The sequence below is a fragment of the Salvelinus fontinalis genome, chromosome 31 (assembly GCF_029448725.1).
Source record: "Salvelinus fontinalis isolate EN_2023a chromosome 31, ASM2944872v1, whole genome shotgun sequence".
NCBI lineage: Eukaryota > Metazoa > Chordata > Actinopteri > Salmoniformes > Salmonidae > Salvelinus > Salvelinus fontinalis.
The window spans coordinates 46,342,808-46,355,362 of record NC_074695.1 but is presented as its reverse complement, the minus strand read 5'-3'; the positions used below and the strand labels follow the sequence as shown (position 1 = coordinate 46,355,362).

General features: G+C 46.1%; 1 protein-coding gene across 1 annotated transcript in view; it reads left to right on the top strand.

The window, feature by feature from the left end:
• Positions 1-3,448: 3,448 nt before the first annotated feature.
• LOC129830395 (bone morphogenetic protein 7-like) overlaps positions 3,449-12,555 on the top strand; it is a 49,838-nt gene continuing 40,731 nt past the window's right edge. Inside the window, exon 1 of the mRNA XM_055892945.1 lies at positions 3,449-4,195. Within this exon, the coding sequence (XP_055748920.1) occupies positions 3,796-4,195 (400 nt within the window). The 5' untranslated portion in view covers positions 3,449-3,795. The remainder of the gene's footprint in view (positions 4,196-12,555) is intronic.

The following is a 12,555-nucleotide window of genomic DNA, read 5'->3' as shown; positions in this document are numbered from 1 at the left end:
AGGTTTCCTCCAGACGTGACGCTTGGCATTCAGGCCAAATAGTTCAATCTTGGTTTCATCAGACCAGAGAATCTTGTTTCTCATGGTCTGAGAGTCCTTTAGGTGCCTTTTGGAAAAACTCCAAGCGGGCTGTCATGTGCCTTTTACTGAGAAGTGGCTTCCATAAAGGCCTGATTGGCGGAGTGCTGCAGAGATGGTTGTCCTTCTGAAAGGTTCTCCCATCTCCACAGAGGAACACTGGAGCTCTCTCAGAGTGACCATCGGGTTGTTTGTCACCTCACAGACCAAGGTCCTTCTCCCCCAATTGCTCAGTTTAACCGGGTGGCCAGCTCTAGGAAGAGTCTTGGTGGTTCCAAACTTCTTCCATTTAAGAATGATGGAGGCCACTGTGTTCATGGGGACCTTCAATGCTGCAGAAATGTTTTGGTACCCTTCTCCAGATCTGTGCCTCGACACAATAATGTCTTGGAGCTCTACGGAACATTCCTTCGACCTCATGGCTTGCTTTTTGCTCTGACATGCACTGTCAACTGTGGGACCTTATATAGACAGGTGTGTACCTGAATTTACCACAAGTGGACTCCAATCAAGTTGTAGAAACATCTCAAGGATGATCAATTGAAATAGGATGCACCTGAGCTCAATTTCATGTCTCATAGCAAAGGGTGCTGAATACTTATGTAGGTATTTCTGTTTTTCACAAAAATTACATTTGAGCTTTTTCATTATGGGGTGTTGTGTGTTGATTGATAAGGAAAAACATGAATTGAATCCATTTTAGCATAAGGCTGTAACATAACAAAATGTGGGAAAAGTCAAGGGGTCTGAATACTTTCATAATGCACTGTAAATGGCTTGCAGGTACGGTACATACAAAATATACGTGTTCAATGTACAGCTCAGTTGTTCAGAATGCTAATGATAATAGGCCCGCACTTCACTCTCAATTTACGCCACTGATTGGTCTACTAGACCAGGGCCCCCTGTGTGTGTGTCTTCTCCCAATAATGGCCTTCACACAGCTGCACTGACTGACTGCATGGTAGGATAGAGGGAAGAGGATGACTTTGAGACCCTGAAGGACAGGAGTAGTTGTGTGTGTGTGTGTGTGTGTGTGTGTGTGTGTGTGTGTGTGTGTGTGTGTGTGTGTGTGTGTGTGTGTGTGTGTGTGTGTGTGTGTGTGTGTGTGTGTGTGTGTGTGTGTGTGTGTGGTGTACATGTGTGTGACAATGTATGGTTTTGTGTGTATATTACTTATACAAAATGTGTGTGTATGTGACTGTGAAAGGGCGGAGAGCTCAAACCCTTTTTGTTCTGCTTTAGTCGCCCTGGTCAAAGGCCCCTCAGTGCAGCTCCCCTAGCCTGGCCTTAGTCTGTGCCCCCTGTTTACTGTGACTGTCACCAGAGCTATGGAGGCCCAAACAAAGGGGGGTCTGTTCCTATTATCGTGCCCCGGAGTGGCAGCCCCTCTCTGGGTACTGACTGAGGCCAGGGCTCAGGGGCTGGACGGCTGAGGGGCTACGGACCGAGGGGGCCCCAGCTTGCGGTATAAAGTGAGAGATTATGGTTCTAACTGAAAACAAGCCCCTTTCATGTCCTCTGTCGGAAACCGCCGTAATGTAAACACCCGCGGCCATTAGCTGATTCTATCTGAGGGACCGGATAGCAGTGTTTATATGTTGCAGGCTACCGCTGAAAGAGCATTCAATAGCAATAGAGTGACTTGCGGATACACACAGGGAATGAGTGCTGGCAGGCACGGAGAAGAGCGCAGGGCAGGTTCTCAGACAAACCACATTGCATTGTCATTGGAAAAAGGGGAGTGGGGCTGTTATGAAATGGAGAACAAGCACATTTAATGGGCAGGGAGGTGGGCTCGGCCTATAACTACCTCTAGCCATGCTCTCTCTTTTCTCCCTCTCTTTCCTACCGGCAATTACAGCGTTGACCGGGGGACTGTCGGCCCCGTTCTACCTCGCTGTGCCATTGAAGTCTAATTTGACTGTAATAAAATTACCTGGCAAGCTGTGGCCCTAAAACATCTCAACCTCACAGAGCCATTAAAACGAGTCTCTCTGTGAAGCTAAAAGTTTACCCTTCCACTGTGAGGAGGAGCCCTTTCAACATGAAGTGGTCATTAATGGTGGAAGGGCCATCTGAAAGCCCCTCTCCCAGTCAAGGCAGGAGTGGAGTGCACGAGAGGGTCAGGAACGTTCCATTAAAGTGTGGTGTTTAAGAGGTGCTGTGGCCAGGGGGGCACATGGAAGGGGTGAAACAGCTGCCAAACATCTGCACCCCGTCCCCTTCAACCCTGTGTCTGAGCACCGCACAGCGCTGTCTGTCGTTACCTACTTCCTGCCTGTCTCTACACTGGCTAGGGCAACAGGGAGTAGGGAGCACTCAGAACTAAACACTCAGAAGGCATGGGCATGTGTGCGACCGGGCAGGCAGACTGTAGGATATAAATGTATTTCCACTGCACCACTTGTCTCATCCTACCTCACAGAGGTTGTCTGACTGAATGTTTTGATAGTAAAGCTGTAATAATCCCGTCATTGGTGTTCTGGTCCTGGTAGAGTGCACCTACAGTATGAGCACATTGTATGGCATGTTATGATCTCTCTCACAGAATCAGACAACACAGGACACCTTCGCCAACATCGCCCACACAGTTTCCCTAGAAGCAAATAACTACCCTTCCATAAAACAGAGACAATAGTATCAGGTGCTTGTCATAGGTAATTGGTGGTGTTAAAGGGATACCTCAGGATTTTTGGCAATGAAAACATTCATCTATTTCTCCAGAGTCAGATGAACTCGTGGATAACATTTGCATGTCTCTGCATCCAGTATGAAGGAAGGTAGAGGTAGTTTCGCGAGCCAACGCTAACTAGTTACCATTCTAACAGGCTAGCAGTTACCAAAGACTTCCAGTCATTGCGCTAACGCTAGTTAGCAAATGCGCTAACGCTAGTCAACTTCCTTCAAACTGCACGCAGAAACATAACAATGGTATCGACTAGTACTACTTCGTCTGACTCTGGGGAAGTAGATAAGGGGCTTCATTGTCTACATCCTGAAATATCCTTTAAACCGTTTCCAGGGAACAAAAGAAAGAGAGCATGACACTGATGGAGGGTCTTTTCCAAAGCCATCAAGGTATTTTGTCACACTGTGCTTTTGTTGTGAGGGTAAGTATGTCCCCATCCAATTATTTAACAAAATACAAACACGTTGTACCTTCACCCACCCCGTGGCAAGTTGCAAGCCAAGGAGCCCCTCTCGCTCGCTCGCATGCATGCACGCACGCACGCACGCACGCACGCACACACACACACACACACACACACAGCGAGAGAGAGGGAGATGGAGAGAGAAAGAAGGAACATTGTCTGGGCTAAAGTAATTAAAGCGCTCCCTCTCTCTGCTCCTCCCAGCGCATAAACCACCTCCTCAAAGTTTGCTCGCTGAGCTCGGCTCATCGCACTTGCTGCAACACGTCTTGTCAACCTCTCACTTAACGCGTGAACCAGGGAGACAGTGATAGTGAAAGGGGTCGGAGTAGCTGGATGTAAAGGGTACAGGATCGACATTTAAAATTCTGCAGATCCGTGGATTTAAGGCAAGCCAGTAAAAGTGGACGTTGAAGTGAAATTGATGTTGCAATCGGGAACTCTTCCCTCAACATGAGGGGCCGTCAATGATACGGGTATTGAACAAACCTGTTGCGACGTTCAATGTCCTTGTTCTAAGTCTTGGGTGAGAGCACTCAGCGCAATTACGCACGGCATCATTATGGTTTTATTTTTGGATAGACGTGTCCCTGCTTTGTTCCTACTTTGGGGCTACTGCGTTTTTGCGGACACGGTCTTTTCGAACTTTACCCTGGACAACGAGGTCCACTCCAGTTTCATCCACCGGCGGCTGAAGAGCCAGGAGCGCCGGGAGATGCAGCGGGAAATCCTCTCGATCCTCGGGCTGCCGCACCGGCCACGGCCGCATCTCCACGGGAAGCACAACGCGGCACCGATGTTCATGCTGGACCTGTACAACGCCATGTCCACGGAGGGGAAAGAGGATGGGTACTCCTACCCATACAAACCCATCTTCACCACCCAGGGGCCGCCGATAGCCACTCTTCAGGACAACAACTTCCTAAACGACGCAGACATGGTTATGAGCTTTGTCAATTTAGGTATGTCACCCCTTGCCATCTGTGTTTATTATGTTGTTCCCCTGCAGTATCAGATTTTCAGTCTTAATCTTAACCATCTGCAGTTTTGCACTTAGTGGTGGATATCTCATTTCAAGATATCTTGAAAACAGATAAGCGCATGCCTTGAAAATGATAAGTAACACGTTGCTTATACTCTTATTAAACATTCAACAATATGTAATAACATGAGTGAAACTTGAGATACACTACATGATCAGAAGTAGATCTCGTGGAAGATCTCATTCCAAAATCATGGGCATTAATATGGAGTTGGTCCCCGTTGCTGCTATAACAGGACGGCTTTCCTCTAGATGTTGGAACATTGCTGTGGGGACTTACTTCCTTTCAGCCACAAGAGCATTCGTGAGGTGGGGCACTGATGTTGGGCAATTTGTCCTGGCTCACAGTCGGCGCTCCAATTCATGCCAAATGTGTTCGATGGAGTTGAGATCAGGGCTCGGTGCAGACCAGTCAAGTTCTTCCACACCAGTCTCAACAAACCATTTCTGTATGGACCTCACTTTGTGCACGGGGGCATTGTCATGCTGAAACAGGAAAGGGCCTTCCCCAAACTGTTGCCACAAATTTGGAAGCACAGAATCATCTAGAATGTCATTATATGCTATAGGTTAAGATTTCTCTTCACTGGAATTAAGGGGCCTAGCCCGAACCATGAAAACAGACCCAGAACATTATTCCTCCTCCACCAAACTTCACAGTTGGCACTATGCATTGGGGCATGTAGTGTTCTTCTGACACCCGCCAAACCCATATTCGTCCTTCGGACTGCCAGATAGTGAGGCGTGATTCATCACTCCAGAGAACTCTTTTCCACTGCTCCAGAGTTGAATGGCGTTGAGCTTTACACCACTCTAGCCGACGCTTGGCATTGCGCATGATTCTCTTAGGATTGTGTGCGGCTGCTCGGCCATGGAAACCCATTTCATGAAGCTCCCGACAATCAGTTATTGGTGCTGACGTTGCTTCCAGAGGCGGTTTGGAACTTGGTAGTGAGTGGTGATACCGAGGACAGACAATTTTTACAAACTACGCGCTTCAGCACTCTGTGAGCTTGTTTGCCCTACCAATTTGCAGCTGAGCCATTGTTGCTCCTAGACGTTTCCACTTCACAATAACAGCACTTACAGTTGACCGGGGCACCTCTAGCAGGGCAGAAATTTGACAAACGGACTTATTGGAATGGTGGAGTTCTATGACGGTGCCGTGTTGAATGTCACTGAGCTCTTCAGTAAGGCCTTCTACTGCCAATGTTTGTCTATGGAGATTGCATGGCGGTGTGCTCAATTTTATACACCTGTCAGCAATGGGTGTGGCTGAAATAGTCAAATCCACTCATTTGAAGGGGTGTCCACATACTTTTGTGTATATAGTGTATGTGCAAATCATTCAACTGTTGATAGTATTGATTTACAGACCAAGTGACATTGTTTATGTTCCCAGCTCCATGTTTAGGTTATATCTAATTACTTAACACTGGGTCTTAAGACGTATTACCCTACAGATTCTTGGTCTAAAAAGACAACTGGGGATTTCTCAAATCTCCGGAGTAAAAAATGTAATGCATTTTCTATTTTTATTGGACCAACCATTCTGTTTCGCTCGCACATTGGACTTCACGGGTCTTTGTCCTGCAGAAACACTTCATAGGGCTATAGCATACGCTGCGGGAGAAAAGCCATCAAATGTAGATACAAGTTGTGGAATAGGTAGTCCGTCTTCACAGTGTGTTGCAATTGAGATAATGATCCAGTCTAGGAATCCACGAGCATCACATTCCAGTGTCTAGTCTCCGTCTGTCTCAGTCAAACAGCTGTCCACCGTGTTAACGTTCAGGTGCTAAACCCTGCAGATGGCTGTAACCTGCAGACACGTCGTCCACCGCTGTTATCTTGAGCATGAGCAAGTGTCAACAGCAGGATAGGTTCAAAGTGAATCTCGTTCTCCTCTGGTTTTTTTTTGTTGCATTTCCAACCAAATAACATCAAAACAACATTCACAAGGGATCCATATACTGCAGTCTGGATTCTAACATCAGAGTTGGGCAAGCACAGTTGTTTTTCTGACCCATGCTGTGAATGAAAGACCTTACAGACAATGTGTCTGATAGCCCGTGTACTTTCCCCTCTAAGCATTTGCTAAATGTTTTCTTCCCAGCTGTTGGCTGTGGATTTAGCGTGTCCAGGTTTCATAACCGCGTTCCTTATCTAATCAGTGAGTCTTAGCGAAATCCCCCTGAGATGCTGCTCGGTCTTCTGATTACCATTGCTGTCAGCAGCAACGGCGAGCGAAGCTTTTACTGCCTGCCCATCGTCGCAACGTTAGCAGGCAACGCCAGGGGATTTATGGAAAGATCAACACACCACCATAACTCAATTTGGCCAGCGAATGACGCAACCACAGCAACCACATGAATGACCAAGGGCCAAGACGAGTATTTGCGATTCATTTGAAGAAGAACAGGACACTGCTGCAGGGGATCTGGCCAGAGAACTTATACGGTGTACGACTTCGGCAGTTCTAGAACTCTCAAAGCTCAGAGGCGAACGTCAACAAAGATAACAAGAAGAGGTTTCCCGGCCCGAGGTAGCTGGAGCTTGTGAAGAATCCTGGAGGGATGGAGGGATGATTGTTGGAGTGTTTTGGCAACGGAGAGGGAGGTGACAGTGTTTTCTCTGCCGCACTATGCCATTACAGAGGGAGCTGCTATATTGACGCTATTTTGGACAGGCTGTGACACAGCTGGATGGGACCGCAAAGCCTTGCAAAGTCAAGGGCCTCTTTCTTTTCCTAACATGTCTGAAAAGGCACCATGTTCCCAATCCCTATATAGTGCATTACTTTTAACCAGGTCCTGAATAGGGCTCTAGGACCCTGGTCAAATGTAGTGCACTATGAAGGGAATAGGGTGCCATTTCAGGCAACCTAAGACTTCAGCAGGGCAAGGAGACAGCCTGTGAGAGGCAGAGAGGACTCTGATATGTACTGTATGGGCCTTTGATTCTTTCTCAGTCTGTAATCCATAAGGCTGACGTTAAATCAAAATCAAGGTGTTTCACATCAGCGAAGGAGCGAAACGATTTGCGGCGAATGAATGAATCATTTCATAACTGAACCCGTCTTACGTAATCAAGACCCTTTCTCGCTATAGGTTTCTATGCTTGTTCTCTGACTCGTGGCTTGTGAATGAAGCCCCAATCAAAGTAATGTTTGCCGTCTTGTCCAGTCATTTCCACTCAGCTCCCAGTGACTATGAGGGGTTGAGGCCTGGTGATATGGTTACTGAGCAGCACAGTGGCCGTTTCTCTGCCCCACAGGGCAGGTTAGGTTCCCCTCATGCCAAGTTGGGTTCCTCTTACCAAAATTCAAATGATCTGTGATAACCTTTTTGCAAAGTATACTGTATCATTTGGATATGATGTCACTGTGGTCCTGTTCGTGAATGGGCTTCATTGTCAGGGCTCTTCTTCCTGAGCCAGGCTTGATCCAGGCCACCAGATCATAATGCTGATTAATACGCCTCTATATGAGAGAGAGAGAGAGAATACAAGAGAACAGAGAGAGTTCTCTTATAATCATAGACACTGATGGCTTTTTTATTTCACTCATTCATTGTGGGGGTTTTTCCGTTTTAACCCCTCACAAGTCAGGTTCCATAAATGGCATCATGCCGGAGACGCCTCTGTTAGATTGACTTCCAGCTGCCCTGGAAGTAGCCTTGGGAAGCTTTTTTATAAGTTAGCTGGGTGGCATTTTAGCTTTTAAATATTGTGACAACAGGATTGTGTCTGATTTCACTGATAGTCCCGTCAAAGTGCCAGCGAGGGAGAGAGAAGGAGAGCAAAAAAGAAAGAGTGAAAACGCAGGGAGGCACTGAAGAGGTTTGGTGGTTCCGCATGACCCTGATTCTTGACAGACGTCCCCTAAGGAGAGTCTGCAAGTGAGCATAGAGGATGGGAATAGTACTTTGGTGTAGACTCATGACTTTGCCCCGCTTAAATGCATTGCCACAGAGAGCTCTCCTTCAGTTCTAGTTGTTGCCTGGGGGAAAAAAAGAGTTGGAACTGGCACAATCTGATTGTTTGAGCATATGCCATTCAAATAAAGTGGTCATGGAATGTAACTGATGTTGTATCATTGATAAGTGCTGCTGAGTGCTTGAGTTGTGCACAGGGCAGTTGATTTGTGTTTAGAGTTATTGAATGGCGGTAAAATACATTATATGATATGGTATGGTGATATTCAGTGTGTATCTGAGCTATTCTGAGGCCAGTTGATATCTGATGTGCTGTCAGTGTATATCCGAGCTGCTCTGGGGTCAGCTGATAGCTGATCGTGTCAGTATACTGTATAGTTAAGCTGTTCTCAGTCTTGCTTAAAGTGGATCTGTTGTCGGTGTGTATCTGAACTGCTCTGCGGCTGGTGGGTGTGTTGCTTTGGGACAGACCCCAGGGCCAGGGACGTCCTCTCCTCTGTCTGAGTCACTTCAGTTAAAAGGCCAGCTGTGTAAATGGCTTACGGCATACATGCAGAATGTACACAGCTACACGCAACATGGGTCGCCCTAGCCCAGGGTGTGTTGCTGCTGAACATGCAACGCTCGCTGACACGCTAACACGCTGACACACTTCTGTGTGAAATTGGATGGCGTTTTTCTGTCGCGTGAGCTTGGCGTATGAAACAATTAACATGGGCAAGTTTCTGTCTTTCTTTCTCTCTCTTTCTCTCTCGCCCAATGTGTAGTCCTTTTAGCTGGAGTGATTTGTGTCTTGCCCACCCTTCCTTACCACTACACACTGACTCATGTCAACACTTTCTCACTTTCTCACACGCATGCACATACATAACCACATACACTTCCCATTTGGCTAATATATTTGATATGATCCCGGCGGTCCCCAGTGCATTAGCCCTCATCCACAGTGAATTAAGGCATTTCCCCTTAAACAAACCATCCAAGCTCTTGGCGGCTTGGCCAGGCTGAGTTGGCCTGGCGAAGTCAAACACTTACAGACACACACACACACACACACACACACACACACACACACGCACACACACACACACACACACACACACACACACACACACACACACACACACACACACACACACACACACACACACACACACACACACACACACACACACGGATAACCCGCTCGGTCTCACGCACCACAGGGCAGCAGGATGACTTGCATGTCTACCATGTGCATCTCTCACATCATTAAACACTGCCATCACCTGCATGGCCTGTTTTCCACAACTGGGTTTTATTGTCTTACAGTAATGTGTTATCAGGTGTGTTAGTCATGGCTTCCTGCTCTGCTCCGTTGTCATGCAATCCTGCATGGATTACCCTAGCCTGAGGCGGTGAGGAAGTGTGTGTGTGTGTGTGTGTGTGTGTGTGTGTGTGTGTGTGTGTGTGTGTGTGTGTGTGTGTGTGTGTGTGTGTGTGTGTGTGTGTGTGTGTGTGTGTGTTTGTGTGTTTGTGTGTGTGTGTGTGTGTGTGCGTGCGTGTGTGTGTGTGTTTGTGTGTTTGTGTGTGTGTGTGCGTGCGTGCGTGCGTTACCTTCCTGCGTCGAGCGTGGGTGCATGTGTGTTTGTTAGTGTATCAATGTGTGGATAAAGTCAAATGAAACAGTGCTTGGCTTTATATCATTTCAGTAACTCGAGCCATACTGATTGGTCCCTGGGTGTCTCATAGTCCTGCTGGAGGTCAGCTGCTCTGCAGGGCTGTTGTAAAATAAAATAAAGTGTTGAGTTTGGCTCCAACGTGAACACACATATATGTGAGAATATGCCAGTTTATAAAAAAAAAGGTGTACCTCTGCACTCTGTTTAAATTGTCCAAATGTTCTGTTGCTGTTAACCCGCACCAGATGTGTGAAACACATCACTAAATGGAGTCGAAACAAAAAGCAACAACAATCATTTGAGTCCACTGGTTTCCTTGCTCTCCGCTGGCTCTAACGTCAGCCAGGGAACAATAGACCTGCTGCCAATATGTACACAAAGCATTCAACTTTTACTTGCAGTATAAGTATACATTTGAATAGTGTTTCTACTGTAGATGCAATTGAATTACATCCTTTCTTAACCCCGTAAAAACATATGAAATCTAAAGCATTTTGAAACAGTTAGATACAATTCTGAGGTTCTTTGAAATAGAACCCCAGGGCTACAAGCGTAGGACACATATTAATGAGATAAAACAACTTGTTTGTTGATTAGATTCATATTAGGGTGTGAGACTTGACGAGAGCAAACAATAGTTATCCAATCCGTTACCATAGTGACACCACAGGGCACCACCTGCCCCCTGCCACCCCCTTCCTCACCCCCACACAACCCCCTGGGTGGTGCCACAGAGTTGGCAGCCCGTTGTCTAGGTTTTATGGTGTGTCAGGTAATAAGTAGCCTCGCGAAGCGGCCTCTTCTCAAAAGCTTCCGTATATAGAAGCTCGCGAGATCCGGGCGGCTTTGCGAGGCTAGGTAATAGGTGGGCCCGGAGAATAAAAACAGCCTCTAATTGGCCAATTTGTTTGGATTTAGTAGAGGGATTTGGCATTGAGATAGCATTGTGTCACCCCACTGCTGTACACGTACACATACACAAACACACAAATGCATGCTGGGAAACGTTCGCCGTCACGCCACAGTCATGTTGGAGTCATGGGATTCTGATGTATTTTATATCTCAGCATCACATCGCTGGCGTCGATGTACGTTACATCGTGCTTTAAGGAATATGGAACGTTGTATGTGAACATGGTCGGTGAATGTGGCAGTAGAGACAGCAGGTGGTAGGTGGGTGGAAATAATTTTTCTCAAGTAACAACATTTTTAAAAAAGAAGAAGAGAAATACAGATTTGGGGTACATGGGGTGGGAGTGTTGGTCAATTACAGGGTTCTGAAGTGATAATGTTGGAATAGGACGGACGTGGAATAGGATTGAAATGGCACGCAGGCACACACACGCTCTCACCCAGCCCCCGCTCCTTCTCTCATTCCTGCGCTCAGTGGGCTGCCCTTGGGACTGAGATTAATACAGATGTTTCTCTCCATCTACAGGCCAAAGCAGCTGTGCACAGAAACTCTATCTCCTCAAAGTCCAACAGACCCCGTCCCTACACCCCTCTATTCCCCCCCAGCTCTGTGGCTCTCACATCAACCCCATGCACCCAGTAGTGTAAAGTAATTAAGTAAAAATACTTTAAAGTACTACTTAAGTCGTTTTTTGGGGGGTATCTGTACTTTACTATTTATATTTCACAACTTTCACTTTTACTTCACTACATTCCTAAAGAAAATAATGTACTTTTTACTTCATACATTTTCCGTGACGCTCAAAAGTACTCTTTACTTTTTGAATGCTTAGGGCGCAAAGTGTGTGAATTGAACAAGTGCACAATTCACACACTTATAAAGCAAACATCCCTGGTCATCCCTACTGCCTCTGATCTAGCAGAATCACTAAACACAAATGCTTCATTTGTAAATTATGTTTAACTGTTGGAGTGTGCCCCTGGTTATCCGTAAATTAAAAAAAAAAAAGAAAATGGTGCCGCCTGGTTTGCTTAATATAAGGAATTTGAAATGATTTATACTTTTACTTTTGATACTTAAGTATATTTAAAACCCAATACTTTTACTCAAGTAGTATTTTACTGGGTGACTTTCACTTTCACTTTTACTTGAGTCATTTTCTATGGAGGTATCTTTACTTTTACTCAAGTATGATAACTAGGTATTTTTCCACCACTGCTTGCACCACCGTATACCAAAACACACACAAGCATGCAAACGCACGCACACACTCAAACCAGAAGTATGGAAACCGTCCTCGATCGGCATGGCACTCTAAAGGGTGATGCGGAAAGCCCAGTACATCAGTGGGGCCGAGCCCCCTGCCTCCAGGACCTCTATATCAGGCGTTGTGAAAGGAAGACCCGGAAAATCATTAACGACGCCAGCCACCCAAGCCATAGAATGTTCTCTGCTTCTGTTACTCTGTTTATCATATACCCTGACGCCTAGTCACCTTACCCCTATACATATCTACCTATATCACTTCATTATCCTTGCACATTGTAAATATGGTACTGGAACTGACTGACCCTGTATTTACACAGTGCTTCCGGAAAGTATTCAGACCCCTTGACTTTTTCACATTTTGTTACATTACAGCCTTATTCTAAAATGGATCAAATTAAATGTTTTCCTCATCAATCAATACAATACCTCATAATGACAAAGCAAAAACAGGTTTTTAGACATTTTTGCAAATGTATTCAAAATATAAAACAGAAATACCTTA